General features: G+C 42.1%; 1 protein-coding gene across 1 annotated transcript in view; it reads right to left on the bottom strand.

Moving 5' to 3' along the window:
- The window catches only part of LOC311129787 (dachshund homolog 1-like), a gene marked incomplete at both ends in the record, with an annotated part of 351947 nt that extends 333284 nt beyond the window's left edge, over nucleotides 1-18663 (bottom strand). Inside the window, one exon of the mRNA XM_084162228.1 lies at nucleotides 18119-18663. Coding sequence (XP_084018354.1) covers nucleotides 18119-18663 — 545 coding nt within the window. The remainder of the gene's footprint in view (nucleotides 1-18118) is intronic.
- Between the last annotated feature and the right edge of the window lie 4632 nt (nucleotides 18664-23295).

The raw sequence follows: 23295 nt of genomic DNA, 5'->3' as shown, positions 1-23295 counted from the left end.
AATACTTGTTCTCCCCACTGTACACACACACCTGTTCTGAAAGGCCCCAGAGTCTGCAACACCACTAAGCAAGGGGCACCACCAAGCAAGCGGCACCATGAAGACCAAGGAGACAAAGTTGTGGAGAAGTACAGATCAGGCTTGGGTAATAAAAAAAATATCCGAAACTTTGAACATCCCACGGAGCACCATTAAATTAATTACAAGAAAATGAAAAGAATATGGCACCACAACAAACCTGCCAAGAGAGGGCCGCCCACCAAAACTCACGGACCAGGCAAGGAGGGCATTAATCAGAGGCAATAAAGAGACCAAAGATAACCCTGAAGGAGCTGCAAAGCTCCACAGTGGAGTATCTGTCCATAGGACCACTTTAAGCCGTACACTCCACAGAGCTGGGCTTTACGGAAGAGTGGCCAGAAAAAAAGCCATTGCTTAAAGAAAAAAATAAGCAAACACGTTTTATGTTCGGTAAAAGGCATGTGGGAGACTCCCCAAATATATGGAAGAAGGTTCTCTGGTCAGATTAGACAAAAATTTAGCTTTTTGGCCATCAAGGAAAACGCTATGTCTGTCGCAAACCCAACACCTCTCATCACCCCGAGAACACCATCCCCACAGTGAAGCATGGTGGTGGCAGCATCATGCTGTGGGGATGTTTTTAATCAGCAGGGACTGGGAAACTGGTCAGAATTGAAGGAATGATGGATGACACTAAATACAGGAAAATTATTGAGGGAAACCTGTTTCAGTCTTCCAAAGATTTGAGACTGGGAAGGAGGTTCACCTTCCAGAAGGACAATGACCCTAAGCATACTGCTAAAGCAACACTCAAGTGGTTTAAGGGGAAACATTTGAATGTCTTGGAATGACCTAGTCAAAGCCCAGACCTCAATCCAATTGAGAATCTGTGGTATGACTTAAAGATTGCTGTACACCAGCAGAACCCATCCAATTTGAAGAAGCTGGAGTAGTTTTACCTTGAAGAATGGGCAAAAATCTCAGTGGCTAGAAGTGCCAAGCTTATAGAAACAAACCAAGAGACTTGCAGCTGTAATTGCTGCAAAAGATGGCTCTACAAAGTATTGACTTTGGGGGGGTAAATAGTTATACACGCTCAAGTTCAGTTTTTTTGTCTTATTTCTTGTTTGTTTCACAATAAAAAATATTTTGCATCTTCAAACTGTTAGGCATGTTGTGTAAATGAAAATGATACAAACCCCCAAAAAATCAATTTTAATTCCAGGTTGTAATGCAACAAAATAGGAAACATGCCAAGGGGGGTGAATACTTTCACAAGCCACTGTATAGTAGCTACTAGCCAGAGATCCTTCACTTGAGCAAAAAACGATCTGTGTTTTAACCACTCAATGATCATGCAAGTACCACACGAGTAGGCTATTTAGCTGTTCCCCCTCTAATGGTCGAGTTTGTTTTGCTTCACCCAGAGCACGGTGCGCTGTTATTCCTTACGTCATTTGTCAACTACTGCTTTAGACTGCCTATTATTTGTGCTGATAATGTTTCATAGTTATGCCGTCATATCTTTCAAAATTTTCTAAAATTAGCCGCCAAAATTGTCACAACCCCTATTCCTAGCCTGTTCAACGTCTCTTTCGTAACGTCTGAGATCCCCAGAGATTGGAAAGCTGCCTCGGTCATCCCCCTCTTCAAAGGGGGTGACACTCTAGATCCAAACTGTTACAGACCTATATCCATCCTGCCCTGCCTTTCGAAAGTTTTTGAAAGCCAAGTCAACAAACAGATCACCGACCATTTCGAATCACACCGTACCTTCTCCGCTATGTAATCCGGTTTCTGAGCTGGTCATGGGTGCACCTCAGCCACGCTCAAGGTCCTAAACGATATTATAACCACGATCGATAATAGACAGTACTGTGCAGCCGTCTTCATCAACCTGGCCAAAGGCTTTCGACTCTGTCAACCACTGCATTCTTATTGGCAGACTAAATAGCCTTGGTTTCTCAAATGACTGCCTCGCCTGGTTCACCAACTACTTCTCAAATAGAGTTCAATGTGTCAAATCGGAGGGCCTGTTGTCTGGACCTATGGCAGTCTCTATGGGGATGCCACAGGGTTCAATTCTTGGGCTGACTCTTTTTTCTGTGTATATCAATTATGTCGCTCTTGCTGCTGGTGATTCTCAGATCCACCTCTACGCAGACGACACCATTTTGTATACATCTGGCCCTTCATTGGACACTGTTAACAAACCTCCAAACGAGCTTCAATGCCATACAACACTCCTTCCGTAGCCTCCAACTGCTCTTAAACACTAGTAAAACTAAATGCATGCTCTTCAATCGAACGCTGCTGTCACCCGCCCACCCGACTAGAATCACTACTCTCGGCGGGTCTGACCTAGAGTATGTGGACAACTACAAATACCTAGGTGTCTGGTTAGACTGTAAACTCTCCTTCCAGACTCACATTAAGCATCTCCAATCCAAAGTTAAATCTAGAATCGGCTTCCTATTTCGCAATTTTCGCCTCCTTCACTCATGCTGCCAAACATGCCCTCGTAAAACTGACTATACTACCGATCCTTGACTTCGGCAATGTCATTTACGAAATAGCCTCCAACACTCTACTCAGCAAATTGGATGTAGTCTATCACAGTGCCATCCGTTTTGTCACCAAAGCCCCATATACTACCCACCACTGTGACCTGTGCACTCATGTTGGCTGGTCCTCACTACATATTCGTCGCCAAACCCACTGGCTCCAGGCCATCTATAAATCACTGCTAGGTAAATCCCCGCCTTATCTTAGCTCATTGGTCACCATAGCAATACCCACCCGTAGTATGCGCTCCAGCAGGTATATCTCATTGGTCATCCCCAAAGCCAACACCTCCTTTGGCCGTCATTCCTTCCAACTGCATAAATCTCTGAAGCTGGAGACTCTTATCTCCCTCACTAACTTTAAGCATCAGTTGTCAGAGCACCTTACCGATCGCTGCACCTGTACACAGCCCATCTGAAATTAGCCCACCCAACTACCTCATCCCCATATTGTTATTTATTTTGCTAATTTACACCCCAGTATCTCTATTTGCACGTCATCTCTTGCACATCTATCATTCCAGTGTTAATACTAATTGTAATTATTTTGCACTATGGCCTATTTATTGCTTACCTCCATAACTTGCTACATTTGCACACACAGTATATATATTTTGTTGTATTTTTGACTTTATGTTTTGTTTTACCCCATATGTAACTCTGTGTTGTTGTTTTTTATCGCACTGCTTTGCTTTATCTTGGCCAGGTCGCAGTTGTAAATGAGAACTTGTTCTCAACTGGCTTACCTGGTTAAATAAAGGTGAAATAAATAAAAAATTAAAATCGTAGCGAGATTTGCTGAAAAAATAACTAGCCAATGTTTGCAATGATAATGAGAAAATAAATCGCTATTTTGACTGCCTGTATCTGTCTTGGTTGTGTTTGATATGCTTGCCTAAATATACAACAAAGTTTGTACGAACAAGTCGATCATGTCTTTTGTGTAGGCTACATGAAAAAACTACATGAAATCGCGCTTGAGGCGACCATATTTTTAGTGTTCAACATGAAGTTTCCCCCTTCATATCAAGGAGGGGGAAGAGGTACCGGAGCAATCAAACGTAGCAGGCGTAAAAGAAACACCTGAAACTAGATCCCCTACATACTGGTCTTGACGAGAATAAAATAAACTGTCTGGGGAGGTTCTCTTCTGCACTGTTCAACCAATCCAGTAAATGTGGAGGAGGAGTTAAGATAGAGTGTCGCCTTGTTAACTTCCAAAAGCAGATGTAATGTCACAGGCTCTCTTTCCATTTCCCATGAAAACCGGAACATCCGTCTGTTGGGACTTGGCCGAGGCAGCAGCAGAGTGGGCAGCAGCTATGTAAAAAAAATCCTGCACATAAGTGATTTATATCTATAGGTTTTTCTTTTATAATTTTTGGGGCTATCTGGCATTTTATTTATTTTATTATTTATTTTGTGCGTAAGCATAAGCTTTAGGGTCTAACTTTACACGCGCCAAATAGCCTACACGCCAATTGGCAAATGCTTTTGGGAACTGGCAGAAAAAGTTAATGTCGATCCATTCCACTGAGGAAAAAGGACAATGTCAGAGTTTAATTCAATAAGAGAAAAGCTGTGAAATGGAGAGTTGAAAATAAAGAGAAGGCCAGAAAAGTAATGTTGGAGAAAGATTTGGTGAAGTGGTAAAAGAGGATGTTAGCAGTGCCTGTGTTATGTGTGATGATTGTGAGGTGCTATACAAATTTGACAGTCACAAGACCGGGACTTCAAATAGGCCTATGGCAAATAAAGGGAACGGTAGCCTACTGTTCAGATTGGTTAAATGGAAACTGAAATATGGACACTGACTGTAGGTCTATAACCTCTCACATAGTCTTTATATTAACCCATGCATAATTATGCATTTCTTGCAGTAAAATGATACACTAAATGTACATTTTGACTTGGGAATATTATTTATTTATTTCAGCATCTTATGCGAATGTGCAGTTACGGACCATCTGTAGAGGTGCCATCTTTATCAGCATCATAAAAGCTGATAGTATTTCAACCACATAAAATATGCATCCAAGCCGAACTGAAATCTTATCAGAAACATGTTTGGTCATTTTCACAGCTTTCTATTTCCTTCCAACCAGTCAAACTGATGTCATTTGGAAATGTTGCACAGTAAATATTTAATTTTCTTTATTTTATTTTTTACTTTCTAAATGGTCCCTAAACGTATTTGCTCCACAAAAGAAGCAGATATGACAGAGAAAACTACCGATGTGAACTAGATTAAAGCATTCATTATATCATTTATGACATTATTCTGGTGATTAAGGGATTATTTAGTCTTCTAGGGCAACATATACTGACAGAAGAGAAGCTGCATGTATCTAATTATAGGCAAGTTGACTAACAAATAGCCTACCAAAATATCGGAAATTTTAAGCAGAAACATATCTAAAGTAGTAAAAAAAATCATTTTGCCGTCTCTGACTGTAGCCTACAGCGCATTTTCTATATTTGCGGGTTAGGGTCGGGAGCTGGCCTCAGACACAAGTCTCCAGAACCGCAGCCACTCCCTTTTTTTTTTTTTTTTTTTTTTTTTTTTTTTTAAATCAGGACAGTTAGATGGCTCATCAGGCACGTGCACTGACATGGCTCTACCTGTGCAGAGCACATGCCCCTTTGCCCTTCCAGTCTCCAAAGTGCTATTTTTGATGGTGGTATAATTTCCACCCAAATGTTTATTTTATTTTGTATTTTATAAATGTTTTGTCATTGTTGTTCGGAAGCCACTGCCCGCAAGTTGTCATTAAGTTTGCCAACCCCACCCTGTCCGTTGGTTGAGCCTGTTGATCTGCCCTGTACGGAGCTCGCACGCATCCGGTTGCACCTTTTTCCCAGTCTGACCTGTGTGGAGATTGTGCGTGCCCGGTATCCAAACATGCATGGCTTGAGAGATGCGGTCACTGGGGAATTATGTAGCTACCTATTTTAAATATCCACAGTACTGCCACAGCAGCATAACATTTGATTAACACTTGATTTATCCTACATCATCATCAATATTCAGTCTGGTTGGCTGATATGCGCAGCAGAAAGACAGAAAGGTAAATCACAAATCAGTAAAAGAAATCGAGCTAGCTAACTAGCAGATTTACATCAATCATCAACGGCCAGCTGATAGCCCACCCTCTTTTCCTGATGTCAATCATGTCTTTAGGAGGCACCGTGACTAGCTTGCTTACAGTTTGTGATGAGTGAGATACTGCAGAAATAAATAGGCAAAAAAATTAAAAATATCGCTACAGTTATGTTATGAATTTCGAGATATGAATTATGAAAGTATATTTTTTCAAGCGGGGAGGAGGGTGCCCTTTTTTCATTTTGAGAACCTGCCCCCTGAAAGGTCTGTGCACAGCCCTGCAGGTCATGGTGTTATGATTGAGTAGGAGTTTGCCTTGTCCTTCACTAATGTCCTGACCTAATTGCAGATTTGGACAATTCCCAATTTAAAGGTAATTTCTAACATTTACCATTGAATACCGCTCTAAATTAAAACAACCTAACAACCACAAAAGTCACCTGACATTTGAGTAAAATAGTGAGGAAAAGGTGGAAATGCAATAAGCACATCCAAGACATATAACCCAAACCAGTAAATAACGAATTATAATAATTAGATTGCTGACAAAGAGTGTCCTGTAAAGTAAGACACAGATCTATGATACACGAGAATATTTCACATTTAATTTACACCAAAAAAAATGTATTACCACCCTCCCTTTATGCACAAGCTTACTCTGACCACAATTACAGAGAATTAAATTATCTTAATTAAAATGGCATTACTGAATTACAGAATTCCAACCAGTACAAAGGGCCTTTTTGTCCGATGACATTCTCTTGCCTTATTACACTGCACATTAATAAGGATAAGACCCTTAGGATGCGTTCCAAATGGCACCCAAATCCCTTTATGGTGCCATTTGGGACCCAAAGGGCTCTGGTCAAAAGCAGTGTACTATATAGGGAATAGGGTGTCATTTGGGATACATTCTTAGTATCCAGCGCAGGGTGAAAATAGAAACATTGATACTGCAGGAGTAACATTGTAGTGTTTATTCAGGAGAACATTTGTCCCTGATAGCCCCTCCACAAAAATGAAAATGAAGAGGGGGAGGAGGTGAAGAGAGATGGGGGGAAGAGAAAGAAAAAACAGGAGGAGGAAATTTGCAGAATCCCATCTGAGATTCCATCCCTGATGGGTTCCTCTTCCTGTCAAATCAGACGAGAAATGAAGCCGGAGAAAATTAACTCCTGATACGGCCACAGTGAATTAGACAGAGAGACAGAGAGAGAGAGAGAGAGACAGAGAGACAGAGAGAGAGAGAGAGAGAGACAGAGAGAGAGAGAGAGAGAGAGAGAGAGAGAGAGAGAGAGAGAGAGAGAGAGAGAGAGAGAGAGAGAGAGTGTGTGTGTGAGAGGGAGAAGTAGAGGGAGGGGAAGAAAAAAGAAAGGCAACCAACGCTACACACTTTAAGAATTCCAGCCATGTCATTTTCAATTTTCTGCTCTTTGGACATGCTTGTATTCAGATTCCACTACATCTATTCCTCATATCAATCCTAATTAGACAATCTGGGCCCGTGAAGGATGGGTGTGCGCTTATTTGCATAATTTAATCATAAATACTCAGTGATACATATTTCCAAATGCATTTGTACAATTATCATTTCATCCTTAGGGCAAAAGTATTAATATGATTAGGCAATAAAAAATAAAAATTAAGGGAGGAAATGGGAGAAAACCAGCAGTGCACACTCTTTTTAAACTCTTCAGCTTTGGGCTATATGAAAAATTAATTAATTTTGCAGGAAAATCAATTTCTCTACGTGACCATATTAGACAGAGCCCAGGCTAGGGCCCCGGCATTCATTCTCCAATCAGGAAATCTCATCTGCCCTCCTCTAACTTCTGTCACTAGCATTTAGCATCCTGGAACAAGCACCAGTGACATCTACCATGGCTCTCTAAATGTACCAGTAATGTGATGGGTATGTTGTCTAAAGAGAGGCCAGAGAGTACTGAGCTGGGCAGAGCTCAGGGAGAAAAAAAAAAGTTTAGCCAAAATGCAGACCGGCGGACTCTGTCTCAGGTGTGGATCAGACAGTGAAATATCACTGTTAACGAAACGAGTTCAATCCAGTTTGATAATTCAATGGATGGGTTTAATAAAAACAGTTCCTGGTGTCTAAATATCTTTTGAGTGATTTCAACTTAAAAATAGAAAAAAAGTTGCATTCCTTCAATGTATTCACATTTAATAATTCAGAATGGAAAATCATGATATTAAAACAGGTATAGATGCATAATTTTTTTTGCTGTACTTAGTAATTTTGTCAAAGGATCTGGCATCCTGGACACAACGGTACTTGTGCTACTAACTAACTCCCATCCATCCAGTGAAAGCATGCAAATAGGCTAAGAGCCTGGACAGCTTCTGCATCCAACAGGCAAATAAACAATGCAAGCCTCTTTGCCATGCAAATAAGCCTAAATCAAGCAATGATATTAGCCAAATATCAAACAAAGTCCTCCTTTTGAAAAGATAACATGTACAACCTGAATAAATGTTCACATATGATTGTCTTTTTTAAAGGCCCAGTGATTTTCCTGTGTTTTATAGGTACACCAACCCGTTCACAAAAATGGTTTGCGCCTACAGACAGTGAGACACGTGGCCATGGCTTGCTATATAAAGCAAGCAGACAGGCATCGAGGCATTCAGTTACTGTTCGACTGAGCGTTAGAATGGGCAAAACAAGTGACCTAAGCGACTTTGAGCATGGTATGATTGTCAGTGCCAGGCGTGCCAGTTCCAGTATCTCAGAAACGTCCAGCCTCCTAGGGATTTAACACGCATGACAGTGTCTAGGGTTTACCGAGAATGATGCGACAAACAGAAAACATCCAGTCAGTGGCAGTCCTGTGGGCGAAAACAGCTCGTTGATGAGAGGTCGAAGGAGAACGGCAAGAATCGTGAAAACTATCAGGCAGGCCACAAACAGGCAAATAACGGCGAAGTACAACAGTGGTGTGCAGAACGGCATCGCGGAACGCACAACTCGTCGGTCCTTGTCAAGAATGGGCTATTGCAGCAGACGACCACACCGGGTTTCACTCCGATCAGCTAAACACAAGAAGAAGCGTCTCCAGTGGGCACGCAATCACCAACACTGGACAATTGATGAATGGAAAAACATTGCCTAGTCCAACAAATCCCAGTTCCTTTTGCATCATGCTGATGTATGAGTCAGGATTTGGAGTAATCAGCATGAGTCCATGGCCCCATCCTGCCTGGTGTCAACGGTACAGGCTTCTGGCGGTAGTGTTATGGTGTGGGGAATGTTCTCCTGGCACATGTTAGGTCCCTTGATACCAATTGAGCAACGGTTCCATGCCCCGAAGAATTCAGGCTGTTCTGGAGGCAAAGTGGGGTCTGACCTGGTACTAGATGGGTTTACCTAATAAACTGGCCACTGAGTGTATATTTCCACACTATGCGGTTGGAATAATACTATAAAATTGTGAAAATTATGATTATACCCATTTAGTGTAAGAGCAGTTTGAAAAGACCGCCTGAAGTTTCAGCCTGTTTTGGTGGAATGGACTTTTGGAAGCAATTTTTGACCATTATAATTGAAAACAATCACATTAAGGTAGTTAATTAATAACGCAGGAAAATATTTGATATTGAGAAAGAAAACGGCTGCATTGGACCTTTAAGAGATGAAGAGCAAACTGTATATAGCTTTTCTGTATTTGTGAACAATTGGTCAGGATAATTATTGAAATATCACTGGAGAAATATATATCAGTGCTACCTATTTGCACTTGTGAAAGTCGACTCCATAAACCATCTGCCAGATTCCCTCTCTCCCTCCCTGTTGGATGTGGTTGCCGGGTGCCGGGTATCTTAGCACCCACTCAGACTGGGGAGTGATTTGAATCGCATCCAGAAATCTCCCCTGAGTACCTATAAACACAACCGTGCCTTGTCGAAAACAAATATATTAGAAGAGAGAGCTCAGCCAAAAGAGAGAGAGAGAGAGAGAGGACAAGCTGGCACCCTTAGTACCAAGCTCACACTGAGCGCTAACCAAAACAATTACCGTCATTTGCAAATATGTTTGTTTAGGCATAAACACGCAAAAGTGAGAGAGAGAGATGACGTATGTTTATCAAATCAATGAAACTCTAACATATCATTGAACCTAAACCTCACCACCATTTATCTAACATCTCAGACATAAAAGAAGAGGAAACATTTGACTTTAAAGGGGAAGATGTACAGTGAGGGAAAAATGTATTTGATCCCCTGCTGATTTTGTACGTTTGCCCACTGACAAAGACATGATCAGTCTATAATTTTAATGGTAGGTTTATTTGAACAGTGAGAGACAGAATAACAACAAAATAATCCAGAAAAACGCATGTCAAAAATGTTATAAATTGATTTGCATTTTAATGAGGGAAATAAGTATTTAACCCCTCTGCAAAACATGACTTAGTACTTGGTGGCAAAACCCTTGTTGACAATCACAGAGGTCAGAAGTTTCTTGTAGTTGGCTACCAGGTTTGCACACATCTCAGGAGGGATTTTGTTCCACTCCTCTTTGCAGATCTTCTCCAAGTCATTAAGGTTTCGAGGCTGACGTTTGGCAACTCGAACCTTCAGCTCCCTCCACAGATTTTCTATGGGATTAAGGTCTGGAGACTGGCTAGGCCACTCCAGGACCTTAATGTGCTTCTTCTTGAGACACTCCTTTGTTGCCTTGGCCGTGTGTTTTGGGTCATTGTCATACTGGAATACCCATCCACAACCCATTTTCAATGCCCTGGCTGAGGGAAGGAGGTTCTCACCCAAGATTTGACGGTACATGGCCCCGTCCATCGTCCCTTTGATGCAGTGAAGTTGTCCTGTCCCCTTAGCAGAAAAACACCCCCAAAGCATAATGTTTCCACCTCCATGTTTGACGGTGGGGATGGTGTTCTTGGGGTCATAGTCAGCATTCCTCCTCCTCCAAACATGGCGAGTTGAGTTGATGCTCCATTTTGGTCTCATCTGACCACAACACTTTCACCCAGTTCTCCTCTGAATCATTCAGATGTTTATTGGAAAACTTCAGACGGGCATGTATATGTGCTTTCTTGAGCAGGGGGACCTTGCGGACACTGCAGGATTTCAGTCCTTCACGGCGTAGTGTGTTACCAATTGTTTTCTTGGTGACTATGGTCCCAGCTGCCTTGAGATCATTGACAAGATCCTCCCGTGTAGTTCTGGGCTGATTCCTCACCGTTCTCATGATCATTGCAACTCCACGAGGTGAGATCTTGCCTGGAGCCCCAGGCAGAGGGAGATTGACAGTTATTTTGTGTTTCTTCTATTTGCGAATAATCGCACCAACTGTTGCCACCTTCTCTCCAAGCTGCTTGGCGATGGTCTTGTAGCCCATTCCAGCCTTGTGTAGGTCTACAATCTTGTCCCTGACATCCTTGGAGAGCTCTTTGGTCTTGGCCATGGTGGAGAGTTTGGAATCTGATTGATTGATTGCTTCTGTGAACAGGTGTCTTTTATACAGGTAAAAAACTGAGATTAGGAGCACTCCCTTTAAGAGTGTGCTCCTAATCTCAGCTCGTTACCTGTATAAAAGACACCTGGGAGCCAGAAATCTTTCTGATTGAGAGCGGTTCAAATACTTATTTCCCTCATTAAAATGCAAATCAATTTATGACATTTTTGACATGCGTTTTTCTGGATTTATTTGTTGTTATTCTGTCTCTCACGGTTCAAATAAACCTACCATTAAAATTATAGACTGATCATTTCTTTGTCAGTGGGCAAACGTACAAAATCAGCAGGGGATCAAATACTTTTTTCCCCTCACTGTATTTAAAAACGGTGTGTAAGTGAAAAGCAAGTCCCATTCCCAACGGTGGACCAAAGCATCATCTGGAGTGTTAGTGAGTAACCTTCAGGGGTAGACAATGATTGTCAATTAACCGCTGCATTTCTGCCCCGCCACCGGATAGTCTGCCTCTAACCGAACCATCTAATGAGAGAGCTGTGATAGCTGCAACAGTACGGGGAAGGGGATATTAGCTGACCTAGGATCTGTGTCTGTGTGAAGGAGCGGAAGGGGCAGTGGTAATCTGGGGTCAGGCGTGGATATTATAACTGACCTAGGATCTTTGTCTGTGTGAAGGATTAGGAGTGGTATTGTTAGATGGGGGTGAGAGAAGGGATATTACTATTGACTTAGGATCTGTCTCTGTTTAATTTTTTATTTAACCTTTATTTTGACAGGGAGTCAATGCTGAGACCAAGGTCTCTTTTCCAGATGAGCCCTGTATAGCACCACAATACACAGCAAAATACAATAAACACATTAAACTTCACATTCATATACACAACAATACACAAAAAGCAAAACACAGACACATTCTTCAGTAAAAAGGTCCCCTAACACCTGTCTGAAATGCCTGAGAGGCACCAATTCCTCCAATTTTAAAGTGCAATGTAGATCATTCCACACGCGCAAGGAAACCAAAGACTGATCTACCTAACTCTCTAGACACCAAAAGGAGTCTCCAGAGTTAACCAACCCTGTGAACGGGTTTGATAACTTGTCATTTTAAATCTTAACAGTGATGTTAGGTAAGTTGGAAGTTTGTGGAGCAGGGCTTTGTAAACAAAAACAGCGTAATAATGTGATCTACGTGACTTCAAAGAGGTCCAGCCAACCTTTTGGTAAAGAATACAGTGATGAGTAATAGAACTGTCTCCTGTGATAAAACGAAGTGCGCTATGAAAAACGGCATCCAGGGGTTTAAGAGTAGAGGCAGATGCACGTTGATAAATAGTATCACCATAACAAAGAACAGGTAGTTTTTTTTAATGATAAATCATTGTCAATCCAAATACCAAGGTATTTGTATGCAGGGTCTCGTTCGATTATAGAACCATGCAATGAGTGAAGATGTAATCCATCTGTAACAACAATCCATTTTACGAGGACTTGAAAACAACAAGTATTTAGTTTTGCCCATATTAAGTACGAGTTTTAAATCAGTAAGGGCTTCCTGCACAACTGTAAAATCGGACTGTAGCCTTGTCGCAGTCAGGTCAGCAGTCGGGGCAATTGCATACATAATAGTATCATCCGCATATAGATGAAATGTATGTGTGAAAGGGAAGGAGTGGTAATCTGGGGTGACAGCAGGGACATTATAACTGACCTAGAATCTGTGTATGTGTGAAGGAGCAGGGGTGACAGTAGGGATGTATCATTACTGACCCAGGATCTGTGAAAGAGAAGGGGGCGGTGCTAATCTGGGGTGAGAGTAGGGATGGAATTGACCCAGGATGTGTCTGTAACCCAGATAATCTGGTGAGAGAGTCCCTTGAAAGTGCATGAAGCAAGGGATAATAAATCATTGCACTCTGCACAGAAATACATACATCTACAGTAGCCTATGCAGCTCGTCTAGACGTTGACATTGGGGACAAGAAGCATCAGACCTATAGGATATCACACAGTGATGTAAGTAAGCACATCACTAATGTCTCAGCTGCTGAGTAATTACCATATTACCTACTTAAATGAATAAAAATCTGAAGTAAACACAAAGTAATAAGCGACCTGTGAAATAAAGTGCCACCAACAAAACTTCACACCAAGTTACACACCCAAAACATTTTTCTAACATATTCAAAAAGTTGAAATCTGAAGTGAGCATAATACAAATATATAGTTGCAACATTTCCACCCAATGACTGGCCTGGTCTTGGTCAGACATCAGAAGTAACAAAGCATGGGCCCAGCAGTGATACCGTGTCGCTATTCACACAGTGGCTGAAATGAGAGTTGCTGTTGTTTTCACACAGTAGGCCCTGGAAAGGGAAAAAGAGCCATGTAAAATAGTAAGACCTATTGTACAGGAGTATTATGCGCTCCATTGTCACCGGAAACCGCCAATGTATAAAAGTTTAGAACATCATTGTGAAAAAGAACTATGTCAGGCCACAGCACTAGTGTTTAGTAAACTGTATCATTGTCCTATACAGGCTACTTTTTTTGTTCACTACATAAAAAGCCCACAATTCACCCAGCGTATGGGGGAGGTACTTTTTTCACTTTTCAGCATGGATTACCGAACGGTCATGCAGGGCAAATGCCCCGGGGCCCCAACCTAAAAAAATGTGGGGGGGGTTTGGGGCCCCCAGATAGCATATGATAGCAAAATGTGTAGAATTGCAGGAATATAGCTTTAAAACTGCAACATTTTATCTTAGCCTCATGACAAATTGTGTAGAATAGCATTATAAAACTGCAAATTTTTCTCTCTGCACCATGACAAAATGTGTTAAAATGCATTAAGTTGGCTGATTTACAATGTGGTAGTCAGGCCCTGATTGCTCTGAATTACAACTTCCCTGACTGAGCTCCAAACAACAGAAATAGATCAACCAAGTACTGTAAATACAAGCTACTTTTCCTCTCTAGAAGTTAGCACCTGACTACATGCAGTGTTTCAAACCCATGATGATGATGGTGGTGTGTGTTCTTATGTCTGTTCATGCGTGTGTGTGCATGTGTGTATCCCCATCTGTATGTGCATCTCCTCTGTGTAGAGCTGAAGAGAGAACCTGGCTGCTTTCAGAGAAAATTACAGTGCTCTCTGTGTGCCCATAATAGCCTGCCACTTTAGCGTCATTAAAGTAATGCGAGGCACTGCATTATCCTTTTACCCCCCGGTACCCTGGATCCCCCTGGCCATCCCTCTGTTCCCTACCTCGCTGTTCACAACCCGGGGAGTTCAACCACACACTCCGTCACCTGGAGAACCCAGAGAATACAGGGCGAAGAGGTGGAACACTCATTGGGGAGAGGAACTAGTGGTCTAGAACCGCTCTAGAACTCTCTTTCTGAATGGGAGGTCATGGGGGAGAGGTTGTGTAAATGCTGCATGGGGAGAGAGGGTAAAGGTGAATTGTATGGACACAGTGTGTGAATGAGAATAGGGTATTAGAGATAGGATAATTGTGTGATACTAAAAATAGGGTCAAGGTCAGATGTAGAGATGAAATACAGTAGTTTATGAATCCATAGGTATCAACATGTACGCACAGCATATCTGAATAGCTAACTGAAAATAATTTCAAAACATTTTATAAAAGCCATGCGTTTTCCATCCTAATAAATAACTAAGAAATAGGGGCCCATATATACAGTTGGAGTCGGAAGTTTACATACACCTTAGCCAAATACATTTAAACTCAGTTTTTCACAATTCCTGAAATTTAATCCTAGTAGAAATTCCCTGTCTTAGTCAGTTAGGATCACCACTTTATTTTAAGAATGTGAAATGTCAGAATAATAGTAGAGAGTATGATTTATTTCAGCTTTTATTTCTTTCATCACATTCCCAGTGGGTCAGAAGTTTACATACACTCAATTAGTATTTTGTAGCATTGCCTTTAAATTGTTTAACTTGGGTCAAACGTTTTGGGTAGCCTTCCACAAGCTTCTCACAATAAGTTGGGTGAATTTTGGCCCATTCCTCCTGACAGAGCTGGTGTAACTGAGTCAGGTTTGTAGGCCTCCTTGCTCGCACACGCTTTTTCAGTTCTGCCCACAAATGTTCTATAGGATTGAGGTCAGGGCTTTCTGATGGCCACTCCAATACCTTGACTTTGTTGTCCTTAAGCCATTTTGCCACAACTTTGGAAGTATGCTTGGGGTCATTGTACATTTGGAAGACCCATTTGCAACCAAGCTTAAAACTTCCTGACTGATGTCTTGAGATGTTACTTCAATATATCCACATAATTTTCCTTCCTCATGATGCCATCTATTTTCTGAAGTGCACCAGTCCCTCCTGCAGCAAAGCACCCCCACAACATGATGCTGCCACCCCCGTGCTTCACGGTTGGTATGGTGTTCTTCAGCTTGCAAGCATCCGCCTTTTTCCTCCAAACTTAACGATGGTCATCAGACCAGAGGACATTTCTCCAAAAAGTATGATCTTAGTCCCCATGTGCAGTTGCAAACCGTAGTCTGTCTTTTTTATGGAGGTTTTGGAGCAGTGGCTTCTTCCTTGCTGAGCGGCCTTTCAGGTTATGTCGATATAGGACTCGTTTTACTGTGGATATAGATACTTTTGTATCTGTTTCCTCCAGCATCTTCACAAGGTCCTTTGCTGTTGTTCTGGGATTGATTTGCACTTTTCGCACCGAAGTACGTTAATCTCTAGGAGACAGAACGTGTCTCCTTCCTGAGCGGTATGACGGCAGGGTTGTCCGATGGTGTTTATACTTCTGTACTATTGTTTGTACAGATGAACGTGGTACCTTCAGGCGTTTGGAAATTGCTCCCAAGGATGAACCAGTCTTGTGGAGGTCTACAAATTTTCTGAGGTCTTAGCTGATTTCTTTAGATTTTCCCATGATGTCAAGCAAAGAGACACTGAGTTTGAAGGTAGGCCTTGAAATACATCCACAGGTACACCTCCAATTGACTCAAATGATGTCAATTAGCCTATCAGAAGCTTCTAAAGCCCTGACATCATTTTCTGGAATTTTCCAAGCTGTTTAAAGGCTTCCCACTGGAATTGTGATACAGTGAATTATAAGTGAAATAATCTGTCTGTAAACAATTGTTGGAAAAATTACTTGTGTCATGCACAAAGTAGATGTCCTAACCGACTTGCCAAAACTATAGTTGGTTAACAAGACATTTGTGGAGTGGTTGAAAAACGAGTTTTAATGACTCCAACCTAAGTGTATGTAAACTTCCGACTTCAACTGTATGGTGAAATGTCACAAAATGTAATGTCTGCCTATTCTGCTTTATATGCATTGCAAACATTGATGTGTCTTCCTTAAAATTCATTGTGAGCTAATTCATATGTCCTTTGAAAAAATACATTCATTTCAGTTTATTGATTTAATAGCAGCAGAAAATAAAATATATATTTTTGATTATACTGCAAATAACTGAATTCACACATTTTAACCCACCCATAAATTCCAATTTGTTTGTGACAATAAAATGTGTGTTTGTGTGTCTTACAGCAAAATGTAATAGAACAATTAACTTACACACTCAACATCATCCTCAAATTCACCAGTAACATTGTGCTAACATTGTGCCCAGATACTCTTGTTTTTACCTAAAAGACTTATAACCCCCCTAAAACATCGATCTCCGCTCATGTTATACTTTCCATCATATTTGCATTTCCACCTCATTTTGCGATGGGAGATCAATATTAAATCAATCATAATGACAGACTAGATGGCATATTTGACCAGACTCAACCCATCCTATCAGATTGAGCAATACATCACAGCATATGAGCAACAGGACACAAAAAAAATATTTTAATCAAATATTGATCTGCACCTAAATTTCTCACCTATAAAATTCTCCTACATATTACCATGGCTGGGGTAAAAACCCAAGTGTATTTTGTAATTAAGGATAATGCATTAAGTAATAAATGGATAAATTACTGGCCTTTGAAATAAAAATGTTGGGTGGAACTTGTTGAGTTTAGAGACATTAGGCCTATTACTAATTACAAACATTCCATCAGGTGTGTTTATGTGAAGTTGTTATATATATATATATATATATACACACATTTAAATATGTCACATTATATATTTCAAATCAATAAGTAAACATAATATATGTATCAACAATGACAGTAGAAGGTTGGATCGGGTGTAATTTGAACTAGGGACAAAAAAAAACGACTGACTTTCCTCTGAAAAGTATTTATCCATCTGAAGGCAAACAGTATATTAAGCAATCTGAATCCAATTATTTAAATTCTCTATGGTCTAATGTTTTAAAATGTTGTTTAATTAATTTATAGATCAAATAATTGAAATTACTGCCCCTATGGCTAGGACAGCAGATTTAGGATAACCTACTTTCATTTAAAAATAAGTAGAGTTAATAGTGAGCTTAATTTAGAGTGGAAATGTGGTTGGGCTCGCGCACACAAGTGGATGATAGCTTTCCCTCCAGGCAATGGTTTTCAATTTTGGGCACCTGAATTTCAGGCCGTCAAATTCCTCACATAGCCTAATTTAGTGTCATTTTCAACTGACTCACATGTGACTGTTGCGTTTTAACATTCGTTTGGATTGAGCAAGACACTGACACAACGTTTAGCAATAGGAATAAATGCAATTGCCATCAACCTGCCACAACTTTTTCGAGGGGTGCGCCCTCAACATGTCCATCCATGTTTTCCCGTTAAACCTACTATAAACTGCATAACAGCATAGGCCTATACTCAGATTTGGCACAATAGAGCATTACAAAAATATGACCTAAAGTTGAGTCATTACAGCTAAATGACATCTCAAACATGACTTGCACACAATGGAAAATGTCTGCACATTCCTTGTTTACAGCTTTTCTACCTTGACGCGCTAAATTTCAACTAGCATACATAATTTCGATGAAATTATCATCTCTCCTGTCTCCACTCACCTGGCATTGGTGCAGTCGTTGTACAGAGTCTCGAAGTCTTTTCTGGAGATGAGTTTGCAGCGGTTGACTCCTGGCTGGATGGCCCCGAGCCCTCGCAGGATGCGGACTTGCTCCACATTGCAGACCACCGGCGTGATCTCCAGTCTCTTCAGCTTGGTGTACACCGTGTGCAGTCCTCCGACCAGGTGCTTCAGAAACAGATCGAAAGCCTGGGGCAGGCAGATGAGTTCGCAGCCGTCCACCGTGAAAGACGCCACCTTCGCCCCCCGCAACTCCACCATTTTACACTCGTTGTTCTGCGGGGTGTTTTCAACAGGCGACGGGGTCAAGTAGACTGGCTTGCTGGGCAGAGCCCCAGTCGGGGTCAGGATGCCGGGGCTACTGGTGGCGAAGAGCTCGGAGCGGAACAGGTTCTGGCCGGAGGGGGCCATTGAGGGAGACGGGGTAGAAGTTGTCGACGGCGGGGAGGTGGTCGCGGAAGGAGTGGAGATCGAAGGCGGCTGGACCAGAGGGGTTGGCGGGATCAAAGCAACCGGTACGGCCATAGTCACCTAGGGGAAGAAGAGTAAGTTCAAAGTATAAAACCCAGTCCTGCAGAAAAAAAGTGCAGCTGTCGAGAAACCCCAAATGAAATAATCCACGGGAGTTTAGCTCCTGTGATGAGTTGGGGAGTAGAAAGAGATGCTGAAAAGACGTGGTGAGTGTTTGGGCTGAGCACGGAGGGACAATGATCAAAGATAGGAGGAATGAGCTGAAAAGTGCGGCTCAGCTAGACCGCTACGCTCTGTGGATGAGTTGTTGTTGTCACAAGGTACAGAGAGGGAGGAGCTAGGGGACAGTGGAAACCTTTGAAGAAAGACAGACAACACTGGGCACAAACTGGTCGAATCAACGTTGTTTCAACGTAATTTGTCAACGTATTGTACATGGAAAATGCATTGGATTTGAAAAAAAGTTAACATTGTTTTGAGGGTGAAATTACAGCCACAGGATTATGCAGGGCCGTGCACAGACCTTTCAGGGGGCAGGTGCTCAAAACGAAAAAAAGGGCACCCCCCTCTCCTCTTGAAAAAAAATAAAAATACTCTCGAAATTCATAACATACCAAATGCCTCTGTAGCAAAACATTTTTGTTTTGTTGCATAAACCCATTTATTTATGCAAAAACACACACAATTTGTAAGCAAGATAGTTACAGTGCCTCCTAAAGACATGATTGACATTGGGAAAATGATCAGCTGATTTATGTAAATCTGCTAGTTAGCTAGCTCAATTTATTTTACTGGTTTTGATTTAACTCTGTCTTTTTGCGTCTCTGCTGCGCATATCAGCCAACCAGACCGAATATTGATGATGATGATGATGATGTAGGCTAAATCAAGTGTTAATTAAATGTTATGCTGCTGTGGCAGTACTGTTAATATTTAAACTAGGTAGCTAGCATGGCCATAACTACATATGAGGACACCGAGGTCCAGACCTTGGTAATTTTTTCAAATTTGAAATGAAATAAATAATACAAATATATATTTTGTACACAAAAAAGAAAATCAATTATGGGTCAACATCTAAATATTGCTCCCAGCATTGATCAAAGCTCAGAATGCTTATATTCTTCATCATCAATGCTATCTGGGATCCTTGGGACATCCCTACCCTAAACCCTAACCTTCACCTTTAGATTAACCATTTTAAATGTCAACTTCAATGGGGTAGGTACGTCCCAAGGTTCCTGGATAGCACGGATCATTCTTGATCTGACTGAGTTCTAATCGCGCCTACCTCTTTGCGAACAAGTGGCATCATGAACAGTAGTTTGTTCGCTATGTTTGCCTGCGTCCCCTGGATTTGCCTCACGGATTCGCTTTTTTAGCAGCAATTTCACCATTCTCTCAAACGGCTAACTCAGCCCTCTCGTGGCATGTATTTGTGGGGGAATTATACCACCATCCAAAAAGGCGCTTAGAGACTGGAAGGGAAAAGGGGTATGTGCTTTGCACAGGTAGAGCCCTATATGTGCACGTGCCTGGGATTGTCATCATGGTAACCAACATAAAATATGTTGAATTTGTACCTTTAAAACAACATCAGCACCTCCTACTGGAGAATTAAACTATCTACATCTATCCTTTGATCTCCCATCCAAGGTTTAACCAAGCCCAGCTATGATAATTGTCACTGACTATTACCGATGTGCTATCGTGAGAATGATTGTAGCGAAAGCTCCACTTGAAAATGAAATAGATTCACTGTTGCTATCAAAGTCATTCCAAAGGGTAGGTTTAACAGAGCAAATTAAATGTGACCATACTTTTTCATCAATGATGCTATTTAGGACTACAGTGCCTTCAGAAAGTATTCACACCGCTTTACTTTTTCCACATTGTTGTTTTACGGCTTTAATTTAAAATGGATTAAATTGAGATGTGTCACTGATCTACACACAATACCCCATAATGTCAAAGTGGAATTTTGTTTGTATAACATTTGAAATTAATAAAAAATGAAAAGCTGAAATGTCTTGAGTCAATAAGTATTCAACCGCTTTGTTATTGCAAGCCTAAATAAGTTCAGGTGTAAAATGTGCTTAACAAATCACATAAGTTGCATGGACTCATTCTGTGTTCAATAATAGTGGTTAGAGAAAATGGGGAAATATTGTACAATCCAGGTGTGCAACGCTCTTAGAGACTTACCCAAAAAGACTCACAGCTGTAATCGCTGCGAAAGGTGTTTCTAACATGTATTGTCTCAGCGGGGTGTTGAATACTGATCTAATCAAGATAGTTTTTTATTTTTCATAAATGTTAAAACAATTTCTTCCACTTTGACATTAGAGTATTTTGTTTAGATCGTTTACCAAAAATGACAATTAAATCCATGGCCTTGGTTTCAGCCACCTACAGAGGGTAGATGCGTCTGCGTGGGGGCGCAGAGCCTGCATGCAGGTCGACGGCACAGTCCCAGGGGCGATGAGGAGGGAGACAGGTGGCGCGGGTTTTGGAAAATACCTCCTGCAGGTCCTGGTAAACCTCCGAGATGTTGGGCTGAAGGGCAACCACAGGACTCTCATCCGACTTGGAACCACAGGGGACGGGAAAGCAGGTCCTCCGGCATTCGGGTGCCCAGTCCATGATTTTCATCCTCGACCATGAGATGGTGGGGTTATGGCATTGAAGCCAAGAGAGGCCGAGGATGATCTTGTGAGCTGGTGCACTGGTGAAAGGAATGTTCTCCTGATGGATGGACTCCACGGTGAGGGTGAGTGGTTTGGTGATGTGTGTGATGGTCCCGGAACCTAATGGCTGATTATGGAGGGCTTGAACCGGGAAAGGAGAGGAGAGTGGGTATGAGGTGATGTTAAGAGAGGATGCAAGGGTCTGGTCAATAAAGTTACTTGCGGCCCCTGAATCCACTAACGCTGTAGAAACAGTACATGAGGGACAGTCAACTAGTGTGATCGACACCAAAAAGGGTTTGGCAGAAAGTGCTTAAGAGGGGATACTCACACATGTCCCAGGACATACCGGACACTGCTGGAGCTCGTGCCTTCCTTGACCACAATAGAGACAGAGCCCCAGCTCGGTCTGTGTCGCTCCGCCGCGGGGAGGCGTGTGACCCCTACCTCCATGGGTTCAGGGAGAGAAGCGATGAGAGTGCCGACGCTCCCGAAGTAGGTTTTCCAGACGGATGGCCATCGCGATGAGTGTGTCAAAGGAGGGGTTGTCGTCTCGACAGGCCAGTGCCATCTGGACCTCCTCGCGCAGTCTTCTTCTGAATAGCATACGAAGCGCCGGCTCATTCCATCCGCTGGATGCTGCTACTGTCCGGAAGGTGAGCGTGTACTCGGCAGCAGTCTGGTCCTCCTGCCATAGTTGGAGTAGGCGCTCACCCCTCTCTCTGCCCTCCGGTAGATTATCGAAGATACCTCTGAACAGAGCCATGAACCCCTCATATGAATCCAGCTCCTCCGCTCCTCTCTCCCAGACGGCCGTGGCCCATTCCAACGCCCGCCCAATCAGCAGAGAAATAACCGTGGCAACCTTGGACCTCTCGGTGGTGGGGGCTCCCATCTGGTGTGCAAAGTAGAGGGAGCACTGTAGTAGGAAGCCACAGCATTTAGATGTGGTGCCATCATATTTATCCGGGAGGGACAAACGGGCATCGCTGACCTGGGCGGGTTGCTGAATGGGCTGGTGTGCTGGCTCGCTGGGTCAACTGGTGGTAGAGTATCCTCCGCTAGTTGAAGGCAACAACTCTCGGGTATGTACGAGACGTTGAACACTGTGAAGAACCTCTTCCATAGCCGTCCCCAGTTACGCCAGCTGGTCGTGGTGTTGACAAAGTAGGTATCCCTGCTCATCGACCATCTGGGAGATGTTCTGATTACCTGCTGCTTCCATTTTGTGAGGCAGTATTCTGTAACGTAGACGCTGGGAGTCAAGAAGCAGGTGCAGGTGGTAAGTTTAATATAACAAAGAACATGGAACGAAACAACATAGGAGTAGCGTCTTGACATGAAACACAGAAACAATACTGCCTGGGGAAAGAACCTAAGGGAGTGCCAGATAAAGGGGAGGTAATGAGTGAGCTAATGGAGTCCAGGTGTGCCTCATGATGAAGCACAGGTGCGCGTAATGATTGATTGCAGGTGCGCGCAATGTTGGTTACCAGGGCCAGTGGTCAGTAAACCGGCGACGTCGAACACTGGAGGGGAGGAGCAGGAGTAGACATGACAGTAATGATAGTTAGTGATATTGAATTGTGTTTGGTTGTCAACCCAATCAAATACTGTATCAACATTTGAAGGAGATGGATCTTCTGCTTGGATAGTTCCATCTGTACCACTGACTTAGTATGGCTTTAATTCCAGTTTGTTTACAAATAAAAAATGTATATGTTGGATTCACATCTCCATCTCAACCAAAAATCTAAGTTTATTTATAGTGCATTTAAAGTTTTATTTTATTTTGTCCTATTCTATAACTTAGATTTTAACACATAAAAAAATTAAGTCAGTAAAACATACCACACCTTTTAGATTGGTTTATATTTGCAAACAGTTTAGTGCAATTATCTCAATTAAATTCTGCACGAGCTATCTAGATACACATAGGCCTAGGTAGTCATTGGACATCAAGACGGTTGTCATAAATGAGTACTCTGTGACAGGTGAA

Source organism: Coregonus lavaretus (genome assembly GCF_964263955.1).
Source record: "Coregonus lavaretus genome assembly, chromosome: 5".
NCBI lineage: Eukaryota > Metazoa > Chordata > Actinopteri > Salmoniformes > Salmonidae > Coregonus > Coregonus lavaretus.
The sequence above is the reverse complement of the archived record's forward strand: the minus strand, read 5'-3'. Positions and strand labels throughout refer to the sequence as shown.